This window comes from Prionailurus viverrinus, chromosome B1 (genome assembly GCF_022837055.1).
Source record: "Prionailurus viverrinus isolate Anna chromosome B1, UM_Priviv_1.0, whole genome shotgun sequence".
Taxonomy (NCBI): domain Eukaryota; kingdom Metazoa; phylum Chordata; class Mammalia; order Carnivora; family Felidae; genus Prionailurus; species Prionailurus viverrinus.
In genome coordinates, this window is record NC_062564.1 from 123,955,021 (window position 1) to 123,970,903 (window position 15,883).

Sequence of the window (15,883 nt, forward strand, 5' to 3'; positions counted from 1 at the left end):
TATTTATGCCTGCTTTAAAAAAATATATTTGCTTGTTTGTTTGTTTATTTATTTATTTATTTATTTTTGAGAGAGAGAGAGAGAGAGAGAGAGAGAGAGAGAGAACAGGGGAGAGCAGAGAGAGAGGGAGAGAAATAATCCCAAGCAGACTCTGCACTGTCTGCAGAGTCTGACGTGGGACTTGATCTCATGAACCATGATCGTGACCTGTCTGAAATCAAGAGTCTGATACTTAACCTACTGAGCCACTCAGGTCTCCCGAATAATACTTTTTAAAAAGCAACAGAAACTATCAGCAAATGTGGTTGTCTGTGAAAACTTTTAGGAGATGAATACTTATGATAAACGTGGTCCATTCTTTTTCTCAAGGAGTAGCCATTAATCCTTCGTTGTTTCATAACATTTAAAAATTTTGGTTCTCATTATATTTAAAATACTAAGCTAGTATCAAAGCAATATTTCTTTGCTGGTGTTTCATTTTATATTTTACTATCCTTTTTAAAAAGTTCAACAAATATTAAAAATGTACTCTTTAAAATGTGTTATGTAGCCATGGAGGGTAGGGAGTTGTTTTTGCGGAAAGAGGACAGAGAAAGGGAAAGGGTGTTGAAGAAGGGTACAGATCATCTAAGCAGAAAATCAACAAGGATATAATAGTTGTAAATATTTATGCCCCCAACGTGGAAACGCCCAAATATATAAGTCAATTAATCACAAGAAAACCAGCCCTCAATAGGTACAAAAAGATCTAGATCATACTGTGCATATTTTCGGACAACAATGCTGTGAAACTCAAAATAAGCACAAGAAAACATTTAGAGAGACCATGAATACTTGGAGACTAAAGAACATCCTATTAAAGAATGAATGAGTTAGCCAAAATGTTAAAGGGGAAATTAAAAAGTACATGGCAGCCAATGAAAATGATAACACCACAGCCCCAAACCTCTGGGATGCAGCAAAAGTGGTCATAAGAGGGAAGTATATAGCAATCCAGGCCTTCCTAAAGAAGGAGGAAAGGTCTCAGATACACAACTTAACCTTACACCTTAAAAAGGTGGAAAAAGAACAGCAAATAAAATCCCAAACCAGCAGAAATCAATGCTATTGAAATTAAAAAAACAAAAAACAAAAACAACCCCCCCCCCCAAAAAAAAACCCAAAAAAACGAACAGTAGAACAGATCAATGAAACCAAGAGCTGGCCCTTTGAAAGAATTAACAAAATTTGATCTACCTAGACAGTATGATCAAAAAGAAAAAGTAAAGGACCCAAATAAATAAAATCACTAATGAAAGAGGAGATATCACAACCAACAAACAATAAGAGAATGTTATGAGCAATTATATGCCCACAAATTGGGCAATCTGGAAGAAATGGACACATTCCTAGAAATATATAGACTACCAAAACTGAAACAGGAAGAAATAGAAAATTTGAACACACCCATAACCAGTACAGAAACAGAATTAGTAATCAAAAATCTCGACAAACAAGAGTCCAGGGCCGATGGCTTTCCAGGGAGAATTCTACCAAATATTTAAAGAAGAGTTGACACCTATTTTTTGGAAGTTGTTCCAAAAGATAGAAATGGAAGTAAAACTTCCAAACCCATTCTATGAGGCCAGCATTTACCTTAATTACAAAACCAGACAAAGACCCCAATAAAAATTAAGAGAACAATAGACCAATTTCCCTGATAGAGATGGATGCAAATTCTCAACAAGATACTAGCAAACTGGATCTAACAATACATTAAAAGAATTATTCACCATGATCAAGTGGGATTTATTCCTGGGATGCAGGGCTGGCCCAATATCTGCATATCAATCAATGCGATACATCACAATAAGTATTTGACAAAATACAACATCCTTTCTGGATAAAAACCCTCAAGAAAGTAGGAATAGAAGGATCATACCTCAAGATCATAAAGATCATATATGAAAGACCAACTGCTAATATCATCCTCAATGGGGAAAACCTGAGAGCTTTCCCCCTAAGGTCAGGAACACAATAGGAATGTCCATTCTCACCATTGCTATTCAACATAGTGTTGGAAGTCCTAGCCCCAGCATTCAGACAACACAGAGAAATAAAAGGCATCCAAATCAGCAAGGAGGAAGTCAAACTTTCACTCTTCGCAGACGACATGATATTCCATATGGAAAACCCAAAAGACTCCACCAAAAAACTTTTAGAACTGAGACATGAATTCAGCAAAGTCGCAGGATATAAAATCAATGTACAGAAATTGGTTGCATTTCTATATACCAATAATGAAGCATGAGAAAAAAATTCAGATTTCAATTCCATTTACAATTGCACCAATAACCACAGAATAACTAGGAATAAAACTAAACAAAGAGGTGAAATATCTATATACTGAAAACTATAGAAAGCTTATGAAAGAAATTGAAGAAGCCACAAAGAAACGGAAAAACATTCCATGCTCATTGATTGGAAGAACAAATATTGTTAAAATGTCAATACTACCCAAAGCAATCTACATATTCACTGCAATCCCTATCAAAATAACACAAGCATTCTTCACAGAGTTAGAACAAACAATCCTAAAATTTGTATGGAACCAGAAATGACCTCGAATAGCCAAAGCAATCTTGAGAAAGAAAACCAAAGCTGGAAGCGTCACAATTCCGTACTTCAAGGTGTATTACAAAGCTGTAATCATCAAGACATTAAGGTACTGGCACAAAAGTGACACATAGATCAGTGGAACAGAACAGAGAACCCAGAAATGGACCTACAAACATATGGCCAACTAATCTTTGACAAAGCAGGAAAGAATATCCAATGGAATAAAGACAGTCTCTTCAGTAAATGGTGTTGGGAAAACTGAACAGCAACATGCAGAAGAATGAACCTGGACCACTTTCTTATACCATATACAAAATAAACTCAAAATGGATGAAAGGCCTAAAGGTAAGACAGGAAGCCGTCAAAATCCTAGAGGAGAAAACAGGTAACGACCTCTTTGACCTGGGCCACAGCAACTTCTTACTTGACATGTCTCCAGAGGGAAGGGAAACCAAAAGCAAAAATGAACTATTGGGACCTCATTAAGATAAAAAGCTTCTGCACAGTGAAGGAAACTATCAGCAAAACTAAAAGACAACTGATGGAATGGGAGAAGATATTTGCAAATGACATATCTGATAAAGGGTTAGTATCTAGAATCTATAAAGAACTTATCAAACTCAACACCCAAAAAGCAAATAATCCAGTGAAGAAATGGGCAAAAGACATGAATAGACACTTTTCCAAAGAAGACATCCAGATGGCTAACAGACACGTGAAAAACTGCTCAACATCACTCATCATCAGGGAAATACAAATCAAACCCACAATGAGATACCACCTCACACCTGTCAGAATGGTTAACATTAACAACTCAGGCAACAACAGATGTTGGCGAGGATGAGGAGAAAGAGGATCTCTTTTGCACTGCTTGTGGGAATGCAAACTGGTGCAGCCACTCTGGAAAACAGTATGGAGGGTCTTCAAAAAATTAAAAATATGGGAATGCAAGCTGGTGCAGCCACTCTGGAAAACAGTGTGGAGATTCCTCAAAAAACTAAAAATAGAACTACCCTACAACCCAGCAATTGCATTACTAGGTATTTATCCAAGGGATACAGGTGTGCTGTTTCGAAGGGACACATGCACCACAATGTTTATAGCGGTGCTATAGACAATAGTCAAAGTATGGAAAGAGCCCAAATTTCCATCGATGGATTAATGGATAAAGAAGATGTGGTATATACAGACAATGGAGTATTACTCAGCAATCAAAAAGAATGAAATCTTGCCATTTGCAACTACGTGGATGGAACTGGAGGGTATTATGCTAAGTGAACTTAGAGAAAGACAAATATCATATGACTTCACTCATATGAGGACTTTAAGACACAGAACAGATGAACATAAGGGAAAGGAAGCAAAAATAATATAAAAACAGGGAGGGGACAAAAACATAAGAGACTCATAAATATGGAGAACAAACTGAGGGTTACTGGAGGGGTTGTGGGAAGGGGGTGGGCTAAATAGGTAAGGGGCACTAAGGAATCTACTCCTGAAATCACTGTTGTACTATATGCTAATTTGGATATAAATTAAAAAAAAAATTAAAAATAGAATTACCCTATGAACCAGCAATTACACTACTAGGTATTTATCTAAAGGATACAGGAGTGCTGATTCAAAGGAGCACATGCACCCCAATGTTTACAGCAGCACTCTTGACAAAAGCCAAAGTATGGAAAGAGCCCAAATGTCCATCAACTGATGAATGGATAAAGAAGACGTGGTATATATATACATATACATATACCTATACATATACATATACGTATACGTATACGTATATGTATATATATACACACACATACAATGAAATATTACTCGGCAATCAAAAAGAATAAAATATTGCCATTTGCAACAATGTGGATGGAACTACAGTGTATTATGCTAAACAAAGTAAGTCAGTCAGAGAAAGACAAATCATATTATTTCACTCATATGTGGAATTTAAGATACAAAACAGATGAACATAAGGCAAAGGAAAAATCATATAAAAACAGAGAGGGAGACAAACCATAAGAGACTCTTAAATACAGAGAACAAACTGAGGGTTGCTGGGTAGGTGGAAGGGCTAAAGGGTGAGGGGCATTAAGGAGGACAGAAGTTGGGATGAGCACTGGGTGTTATATGTAAGTGATGAATCACTAAATTCTATTCCTGAAATTATTATTATAGTATATGTTAACTAACTTGGGTATAAATTTAACAAAAAAGAAAAAATGTGCTATCTAAATGTTGTAATTAAAAAGTGATGTTCTCTAGATTTTACCATTCATAGTAAGAAATGAAGGAAGGGCATTTCCAGGCAGGGATAAAGTCCTGAATAGAAGCACAGAGATGAAAAGGGCAAGGTTTGTTGAATATGTAACTTGTATGAATGGGGGATACTGGAAGATAGAGAAATTGAAAGTAGACTGGCTTGTCTGAAACACCCAATGCCAAGCTTACATCATAGCAATAGGAGAGTTTTGAGCATGAGAGTGACATTCTCAAAATTCTACTTAGGAAGATTAATCTAACTATATGTGTGGGATCAATTGCAACAGAGAAATTAGAAAAGGATTCCAGTTGAAATGTTAGAATACAACAAATAAGTAAGAGAGCCTATCAACAAAATAACAGTGAGAATTCAGTGAGGGGTGGATTTCAGAAAGATCACAGAGATGAAAACAATACAACTGGTACTTGTTTGGATGTGGGAGCACAAAGAGAAGTAGTCTAAGAAGTAGTTTAAGGCTCATATGTGGGAAGATACTGCTCTTCTGAGAAAAGAGATTAGGAGGATGATCTGGCATTCCAGAGAAAAAAATGAGTTAAGATTTGAGAAAATTTGAAGTGACGGTGGATCACTTATATTTAAATGTTAAGCAGGCACCTGAAACGCATGAATCTCAAAGAGGATACGTGGTTTGAGAATGGATCATTACCAAGGGAAAAAGAAAAGGATGGGAGAGAAAGAAAGACGAGAGAAAAACAAAAATTAGAGGAGACAGTAGGTGCTCTTACAATAAAGTATAATGAGAACTTGGAAGGTAGGGTACCATGGACATCAAAGGAGGGGAAAGTTCCCCAAGAGGGTGATTGTGGAAAAAACTGAGGCGTTTCTTTTTACATTGACTCCTTTCTCCTGAGAAATACAACCTGGTACCCAGAAATAGGCTACATTTCCCTGTCTCTTTTATATCTACATATGCCTGTTGACATAGTTTGGGCCAGTGAAATGTAAGCACATATTTTCTGCGTTTCTTCTAGGAGGCCTCCTTGAAAGGGAGGGATGTATACTTTTATTTTTTCTTCCTGCTGCTTATAATGGTTGGAACTCCAGCAAATAATTTTTAGACCATGAGCTCATGTCAGACTGGGAGGCATACATCAAGATATGGAACAGCATAATAGAGCATCCTGTTTCCCTGCCATGAAGGAGCCACTATATCACTCCTGATATATCACTATATCATTCTGGACTTTCCTTTTTCAGATTAATAAATAAACATACAGCCAATCTCAAATAAGAATTGAGAAAAAAATTATTGCGTGTGACAGTAGAGCACAGTTGGGGACATTTCCCTCATAATGGCTATGAAAACAGGTCTAGAGTCAAACTCGCTTTAAATCTAGCTCTGTTATCCATTAACCATGTGACATTGGGTGAAAAATGTAATGGTTGTCACCATATTAACAGAGATATTAATAGAACCTACCTCAAGAGTTATATGAGAAATTATTTAGATTGTTTATATCAGGTTCTTCACACAGTGCATGCACATAGTAGGTGCTCAATAAATGTAAGTGAAAAAAATCATGTGATCACTGATAACGTGCTGTAATTTTTAAAACATATTTCATGAAATGTTGTAATTTCAGAATCATATTAAGTCTGCAGTTTAGGGGCACCTGGGTGGCTCAGCTGGTTGAGTGGCTGACTTTGGCTGAGGTCATGATCTCGATGTTCATGAATTCAGCCTCACATTGGACTCACTGCTGTCAGCCTGTCAAGGCAGAGCCCACTTCTGGATCCTCTGTCCCCCTCTTTCTCTGCCCCTCCCCTGCTTGTGCTCTCTCCCCCCGTGCCTCCCCCCAAAGTCTGTAGTTTAGAGAAACACATTTATATTAAAATACTGAACATAAAATATACTTTGTAAGCTTCAGCTTATTATATAAATAAAAAATTTTACCATTTTAACCTGAATGCATACCATTTTACAGCGTGACCTCTCATAACACTGACAAATACATTCAGTTGTATAATACATGCTAAGTGATTATCATTTGATTTTTATTTTTACAAAAAGCAAAACAATGGAAACTAAGTCATAATGGGTTTAAGAAATCAGTTTCAGTTCAGCTTGATAATATTTATAAGGTATTTAAGACTATTTAAGGCAGAATTCCCACACCTATACTCCAGATGTCACCTGTTATCTACTTAATCCTCAAAATCTTATAAGGAAAAATTGGTGACTATGAAGTTCTTCACTGCAGTTAAGATATTTGATAAAGAGTCAACTTTATTTAATAAAGCTTCATTTTAAAGTTTATTCTAGTGGTAGCCAATGTGGAGGAATGGAAAGTCTCCAGATTTTGTAGTCAAGTAAATCTTAGTTCAAATATAGGTTCCATTTCTCATGAACACCATAGAAATAGTTGTATAGGGTAGTAAATTAGCATTAAAAGTATTTTTGCAGAAATTGAGAAATGCTGAGCCAAATTCTTTATTTTGAATTTATATGCAATTATAATTCTGTGTTAATATATTTCTTTTTTGCTGTAGCATATTCATTCTAAACTATTCAGGAAATATTTACCACAATGAGAGATAATGAAAAATATTTACTGTTCTCAATTAAAGATGATTTTCCGTTTTTTAAAAGTTAAAAAAAAATATTTACTTATTCTTGAGAGAGAGAGAGAGAGCTCATGAGCAGGGGATGGATGGGCAGAGACAGAGGGAGAGAACCCCAAGGAGGCTCTGCCTGTCAGCACAGAGCCTGATGCGGTGTTTGAACTCACAAACTGTGAGATCTTGACCTGAGCCAAAATCAAGAGTTGGACGTTTAACCTACTTAGCCACCCAGGCTCTAAAAAGATCTTCCAGTTCTGAAATATGGTGTATCATTTTTGTTATTGAACCATAAGAGGGAAATAATGGCTGGGAAAGGTTGAGAGAACAGCCACAGTGATCAAGGAAATACAGGAAGGATTTTCACACTAAAAAGTTTTTAAAGAAAGACTATGTTAAGAATGTAGATTCTGAGAAACTCCAAGTATTACAAAATTATAAAGAGTGTAGAGGTTGTACCTGCATTTAGATACAGAGGTGTGTTATTTTATAGGATTTGGCCACAAGACCCAGTAACATTAGAGTCGTGCCATTGATCAGCTATCCTTCTATGAGGTCCTTGAGGAACTAACGTATAGTGAGGAGGCAGGAAAGATAGAAAAACACTGTATTCTTAGCTGGTACAAAGGCCTTAAGGTCACAAACTCTCCTTTAGAGATCTGTGAATGAGCTAGGATAGATTCTATGAACTCCTTTTGTCTAAATTAGGTTAGACTCAACTGGCAAAAATCAAATTAGATAGAAAGGAAATAAACCCTGCTTTATCACTTCCATTCCCAATCTCAAACCCAAATCAGTCCAAGGAAAGAGTAAGCTAGGTGATGGTAGACGTGAACAGCCAGAAAGAGGTTGCCAGTCTGCACCATGTCTATGCAAAGATGGCCTAAAATTGAATTTGCTTTCTGGGTTTATATTCTTGTTTGGGTCAAGGGAAAATGATGTCCTTAAGGAATGTCCACCAATAGAAGGCTAATGTAAAAGCACCACTGGATTATCCTCCAAAGCATATAGGTTTTTCTCTTTTTACCTCTGTGACTTTTTTCTTCATACTGTATCATAAAATCTAATAGTAAGTGTATTCTAGATCTCAGTGGGTATCTGGGGAACCTTGGGAAAATAAGGTTTAAATAACTTTTAAAAAACTATGAGGGGGTCTGTAAGCATGCAAGGAGAAAAATGAAGTCAGTGAGAAAGGATCACTGACCAGTATCTAGCTTCTTAGTAGAGAGAGGTGGTTTCCAAAGACCTGCAATATTTTCTTTTTCTGATTTTATACATCTCATCACCTCATATTATGGCTAATACACATCCCTACTCCATTCCATACAGAATCCCAGAGGCTGAACTTTCCTGCATCTTTGTATCCCCAGAGTCCAGCAGAGTACTGAACCTATAGTACATGCCAGTATGTGTTTTTTTTTTTAAGTAAATAAATAATTATTCAGCTAGCTGAGTAGGAAAAAAAAAAAAGAGGTATTACAGATACATCCTTGGGAAGCATCTATCCTTTTATGGAGAGCATTTTGATCTTTCTGGAACAACTGTCATACTAAATGACCCACTGAATTGAACATCAGATCGTGCTCCACAGAATCTAAATACTGTAAAAATTTGTAGTAGGTACAAATTAAAGTTCTGTGTCTCATTTGGGGGCAAGGCGTAGTCAAAGCAGAACTTATTTCAGCCTTTAAGGGTGATCAGAATCTGGAAAGGATTCTTGCTGGGAAAAACGAAAAACAAAAAGCAAAAAACAAACCAAAAACCCCCCAAACCCAGCCTGGGACACCTTATAAGGTGGATTCTGACATAGATTTCTTAAGACATCTGCAGAAGCCAGGTTCTTTCTGCCTAAGCTTAAGCGACTCATTGGTTCAGAGAGGATGGACTGTTTTCTCAAGCCTTTGCTTTACAAATAAGAGTAAGGAGTCAATGTTGCCCTTGCCTGGCACGTGACAACAAAAGCAGCTTTCAGTTACCTGAACTTTGCATTGCTTCAGTTGGTGAGCTTTTCGTTTCCTCCCTGGGTTCCAACCGTTTCTTTTCACCACCACTTCCTGAATATCTCTTCATTGTTTGGATTATCTGTGTGGTAAAGTCAGAGGTGTTTTCCCTCTGCGGGTGCGAATGTATTTGGAATGGGAGTGGGGGCTGAGCGTGCAGAACCCAGGCTCTGCTTCGAGAGAATGGTTTTTTCTTTCATAGTTTTTGGTAGTCTTTTCCCAGACGCCCTAACTGGTTTATAGCGGAAAGGGATCATGGTCAAGTGAGCTCTAACCTAGTCTAACGTGTTTTCCAGAGGACCTGAAACACTTGGCGCCTCAAAAGGAGATCCAAGGTTCCCCCAGCCCTCCGGCTGAGTAGGCGGTGAGCTCCGACGTGAAGGATTGTGGGAGGAGGGGCTCGCGTCTCAGTACGCATGCTTGGAGAGTTCGGCCGCGGAGTTGGAGGAGCGCTTCAACCTCTCTCTCCCAAAGACTTCCGGGGCGGAGAGAAGGCCGGAAGCACACCGAGTGGCGCGTACTTAATCTCCTTTCTTGGCGGAGCGCTTCACCTCTCGCCTGGTGAACTGAAAGATGTTTGTGTAGGATAGCTTATCTCTGGTCGCACTCCACGGGGCTAGAATTTGGCCTAGGGGAAATCTGACCCCAATGAGCAGGTGGGAGATAGCTCCCCACGGCAGCTCGTCCATTTACTCAAGCTCTTCTGTTCCCTCTACAGACTGTCGTAACCTTCCTTTTACTGCACACCTTCTCTAGTCGCCTTGTTTTTATCCCTTTTCAGAGGCAGTTCCTCCCGCCCCGCCCCTCCCTCCTGCAATTATGTATGATCGGGCTCCCCGCTTGCTCAGATTGTCTGAAGGTGGCAGCACTGAGGAGCATGTGGGTCCTGGGTCCTACCAGATACCTTTCCTGAAGCGACAGGCAACAGGTAAGAGGTAGGGAAAGGCAAGCATTCTGTGACAGGCACCTCACTTTCGGCCTGCCCTGCTTCTGTGTGCCTGTTAAACATAATGGTATCACTTCATAAATATAACAAAACATGAACTAGGCAGAGAAAATACTCTCCTTATTTTATAGGCAGTAACTGGTAAAATCATTTATCTTATTTCACAAAGTCAGTAATTGTATGGCTAGGACATAAGATGGTACAATGGTTGTCTCCATCAAACTTTAAATTGTACACGTTAGATCTGGGATTTTGATTTCCTGACTCTTGATGACTATGTGAGTCTCTAAATTCTGTGTTTCTTAATGCCTACTGTTTCTTTTCCTTGTAATCCTGTCTGCCTGACACACATTTGCTACCATTAACCAGAGATACTTTATTTAGTAAGATTTAACTTTTATATTTCTATTTAGCAATATGATTTAAAGTCACCTTTACACCCATCGTGGGGCTGGAACTCAGGACCCTGAGATCAAGAGTTGCATGCTCTTCCAACTGAGCCAGGCAGGAGCCCCCATAACAAATATTCCTAATTTGTTTTCTGCTTTTTTCTAATCTGATGATTTTGCGGAGTTTACTACCATTCAAGCTGTAGTTTTTCCCTTGTTAATCTGCATTTTCTCTGTTGTTGCACTATACATTTTTAAACGAATCTATTACTCTATATGACCGATCAGATTGGGATATTAGGTTGATTTAGGTTTCTTTGGGTGGAGTGCAGGTTTCTCATTTGTCCTTGTTTTAATTTTGAATTTTACTACTTTTCAGCATCTGATACTGTATCAGTCTTCTTGGAGCCTATGTCTGTATTTAATACAGTGGAGTTGTTCTAAGCATTAACTCCCTAGCAATATATTAGCTACCAACCACCACCCAAAACACTTATACCTGTGATGCTTTTCAATCCTTATTTTGACTGTCTTTAAACAGTGCCTGATTCATGGTTAGGACCTAATAAACATTTGTTACACACTGAATCAGGGAATCATTCCCCCCCTCCCCCCCTTGGCAACCAATCCTCCATTGCCCTCTTTAAAGGTTTTTATTTTTCTCAATGCTTTTAAATGTTTATATGGTGTATTTTCCATCCTTTGCTGGTTGCTTTTCTCATGTATACTTTCTCATTCAGATCCATAGCTTGAACTGTCCATATTCTGATTCTGAAGACTTCCAGAAGAAAGTCTTTAGAGATATAGGTGATTTATATCTCTAAGATGAACGTTCTTCTGATCTTAGGGCCTTCTTACTGCTACTAATTTTTTGGACATCTTTATCTGGGTGGTCTGTGATATCTGAAGCTCCACATATTCATCATTTTCTCCGTCGTTTCTAGCGTCTTTGAAAATTTACCTGTCAATAAGTCATAAACCTTAAACTTTGAAATTATTCTAGACTTCTTTGACTGATCATACCCATTGCTCATTAAGGTCTATTGATTCTATCTTCTTGTTGTCTCTCAAGTTAGTCTCCTTTCTTCATTTGACTGCCCTTGACTTTGTTCAGGCCTCATTATTTCTATTTTGAATTAAACCAATAAAATATTGCTGTTTTTTGCTTTATTTCAGTCTCCAACTTTTCTCTTATGGCTAAAATGATCTTTCTAAGATATAGTTATGTTATTTGATAAAAAAAAAAAAAGTTAACACTAAGGTTAAAATCTGATGTACTTAACGTAGTGCATAAGATTCTTCATGGTCTCATCTCTGACCTGGCCTCCCACATTATCTCTCCAGGCACCCACACCCAACACTTGACCTGTATACATATCAGCAGTTCCAACTTTGCATTTTCTATAAATTCATGCTTACTCACCTGCGTGTTTTTGCAGCTGCTGATACCTTTGCCCACTATGCTGTTTCTTCCTTTTTCATTTGACTGAGTCCTACTTTTTCTTTCAGACTCAGGTGAAATGAAATTGTTCTCTGATTACGATTTCTCAGGTCATTCTTTGACTCCTTAATGTCTCCTTCATAGCACTTTGATACTGTATCTTAATTATCTGTTAATTTATGTGGCTGCCACACTAAAATGTGAGCTTCTTGGGGGGCAATAACCATGATCTTTACTGGTACCTCTCAGTTTTTAGCTCAATAGCATAACACATAAAGGCTTAATTAAAAAAAAAAACAATAATTCTTGCAATAAAGTTAGAAAAAAGGTTTAATGAACTACACATAGGAGAGTTAACTCATTACATGACTTGTGTGAACTCTGCTTAGCAGTAAGTGCGGTGTTGCAACAAGGGTCTTCCTTTACTGTTTTGTAGAATTGTGCCTTTCTGACTTGTAAAATAAACTAAGAAATTCTGTGCTTGGCAACTCCGAGCAGCTGCATCCTATTGAGCCCTGTTTTAGCAATACTCAGTGACCACATGCTGATAATCAGTAGGAGGTACAGATATCATTTCTGTACTGGATAATTTCAAAGTAGCTATTATAGGGGTATCTGGGTGGCTCAGTTGGTTAAGCATCTGACTCTTGATTTTGGCTCAGGTCTCACAGATGGGATTGAGCCCTGAGTTGGGCTCTGCACTGACAGTGTGGAACCTGTTTGGGATTCTCTCTCTCTCTCTCTCTCTCTCTCTCTCTCTCTCTCTCCCCTCCCCCCTCCCTCCCCCTTTAAAATAAATAAATAAATGTAAAAAAAAAAGGGGCTATTATCCCTTTCCAAGGTTTATTCTGCCTTACCCCTCTGGGGTAATGCACTGGACTATGCAGAAATATACACAGTTATTTCAATTAAGGGTCATGTAGATTTTATAGAATATTATGTAGGAATATTAGATGTTGGGACTTTATATAACTTGTTACCTTGAATCATAGAAGAGCAGAGGATCTTAGAGTCTTAGATCTTCAAAAGAAAGATGCAAATGCTCTTTATTCCTAACCTTTCTTTCTTCTCTTTAACCCTTCCTCTTACCATAGCCTGCTTGGTCAATGCTCTTGTGTATTATCTTCACGTTTTCCTCAGGAAATTCTTTTCACCCCAGTCTGCAAACTTCATTGCCCCAGCTTTTGGCCATTGAATCAGAAAGACTCTTTCAACCCAGGCTTTACAGCCTAAAAGGGACAGGACTGAGCTGCTCTGATTTCATGAATATGAGAGATAATGGATATTCCAATTCCAGATTAGAGCTATTCCTGATTTTCTCTCATTTCTCTAAGTAGGAAGCATATTTTGTCTCATCAAAGCAAATTTTCCTCAGAGACAACCACCCTAGTAAAATATGATAAAAACATAGTTCTTTTAGTAATGTGACTGCTCCTGGCATTATTGTGTTAAGGAGGATTTAACTGCTTTTTGAACCTGATTTATATAATAAGGGCACCATACGTTAGCTGTGTATTAATTATCTATATTGGTTCTATATCAGTTATCTAAGCTGGATAACGCTGGCTCCCAGATTTCTTCTTTGATGGAGGAGTGGTTAGCTTTACCTGCCACAGAAGCATGAGCTGTGTATGGTTTTGTGCTTATAACTATGTGCTTCTGCCACCAATAATGAGTTATTAGCCAATCAGAATTTAGGGAGACCACCTCAGGAAATGCGATCTGTATTTAAGTTTAAATAAACAATAGGTATACGTTTACTGGATATGTTGATGTTCCTGAAGATGAGTATGTTTCAAAGATCTAGTTATTGCTTGCTTGCTTATTTATTTATTCATTTATTTATTATTTTAGAGAGAGAGAGAGAGCATAAGGAGAGGGATAGAGGGATGGGTGGAGGGAGGGAGGGGGAGAGAGAGAGAGAGAGAGAGAGAGAGAGAGAGAGAGAGAGAGAAAGAAACAGAATTTTAAGCAGGCTGCATGCTCAGCATAGAGCCCAAAGCTGGGCTTGATCCCACGGCCCTGGGATTATGACCTGAGCTGAAATCGAGTCAGGAGTTACTGCTTTTGTGTGAAGAATGACCTTTTGGTTTTGTGGCTGTAGCTGTGGCTATAGAATTTGTCCTTTAATCACATGCTGCCCACCTTATTTCTCAGAACGTACTGACTTTTATTGCTTCATGCCAGTTTGATTTATATTCTGCTGTTGGTGCCTCAAACTCCGTATTTCCCAAACTGAACTTATTTCTTTCTTCTCAAATCTTTCCTTCTTCTATATTCCTAATTTCTTCTTTGTACCTGACAGTTTGATTTATTATTCATAATTGGCACTTCATATGCCAATATATCCATGTCACAAATCAAACCTGTTATCTCACACTCCATCAGCCCTAATTCCCCAGAATCTTCTCCTATATTTTTATATCTTAATTATTGGCAACACTCTTTGTAGTGTAATTATTTATTTGTCTGGCTTTCCTACTTCTTGAGGCCAGGGATTTAATTTATTTGTTATTGTACCCTCACTGCCTCTCCCTGCACACAATAAAGTGTTCACTGTTGAATGAATGAGTAATGGTGTAGTTTAGAATATCACCTATTGAATTCTATATTTATTGATTAATATGCAGGGTGCTATGATAGGGAGACCAACCATCCTGATTTATATGGGAATGTTCTGGTTTTAGCACTAAAAGTCCTATGTCTTGTAAATGTTAAACATTAGGTATATGTAAAAATTAGGTATATAGTTATGAATAAAACAGGAAAGTCCTTTCTTTCATGGAGCTAATTAATATAAACATTTTAATTTTCTTGTGGTTTTACTTGAGCTCAATATTTCATACAAACTTTTAGCCTACTGATTAAAGATTCTATATAATTAATTTTGGAAAACTTCCATGAAGATTTTATGAGTACTGGCTTTCTTCAATATGTGGGGCTATTGTGTGTTTTTTCCCATTTTTATATGAATTTCAATATTTTGCAATTAATTTCACACTTGTTTAGGTAGATTCAGTTAGAATCTCTGCCATGGTGTTAGGACAGCTGCCTCAGAACTAGTCTGAACTTAGCTTTTGTTTTCATACCTATCTCACATTACCGCATGTTTGCATGGAGCTAAGTTAAAAAAAAAAAAAAACAACTTGTGAGATTAAATACTTATGCTGAAAATTGCATAAAAAGTATGGCACAAAAAGTGAATACTCAAGAGATGTAACATTGCCAAATTTCCCTTTCAATTTTATCTCTTTTCCTCTCCCCTACAGGTAAGCACTATTCTGATTTTTATGGCAATCACTTCCTTGCCTTTCTTACAGATTATTAAATCCTGTTGATGAAATGACCCCTTTGTCAGAAAGCAGCATCTCTCTGTAGTTTTCCTTGTTCTAAAATCTGCTCTGTCTGATGTTAATATAGTCCCTCCAGCTTCCTTTGATTCATGGATGCATGGTATATATTTTCCATTTTATTTTTAACTTCTTTACGTTTTTATATTTTATGTTTTATGACTTCTTTATGTTTTATGAGGGTTTTTCGTAGACAGCATGGAGTTAGGTCTTGCTTTTTTATCCAGCTGGCAATCTCTGCCTTTTAAATTGGGGTGTTTAGAACTTTTCTATTTAATTTAATTGTCAACATTATTGTGTTTATATTCATTCTCTT

At 37.5% G+C, this 15,883-nt stretch overlaps 1 protein-coding gene across 1 annotated transcript in view; it reads left to right on the forward strand.

Moving 5' to 3' along the window:
• The first annotated feature begins 10,013 nt into the window (after positions 1 to 10,013).
• STPG2 (sperm tail PG-rich repeat containing 2) overlaps positions 10,014 to 15,883 on the forward strand; it is a 549,400-nt gene continuing 543,530 nt past the window's right edge. The window contains exons 1-2 of the mRNA XM_047857630.1: positions 10,014 to 10,097; positions 10,223 to 10,369. Coding sequence (XP_047713586.1) covers positions 10,261 to 10,369 — 109 coding nt within the window. The 5' untranslated portion in view covers positions 10,014 to 10,097; positions 10,223 to 10,260. The remainder of the gene's footprint in view (positions 10,098 to 10,222; positions 10,370 to 15,883) is intronic.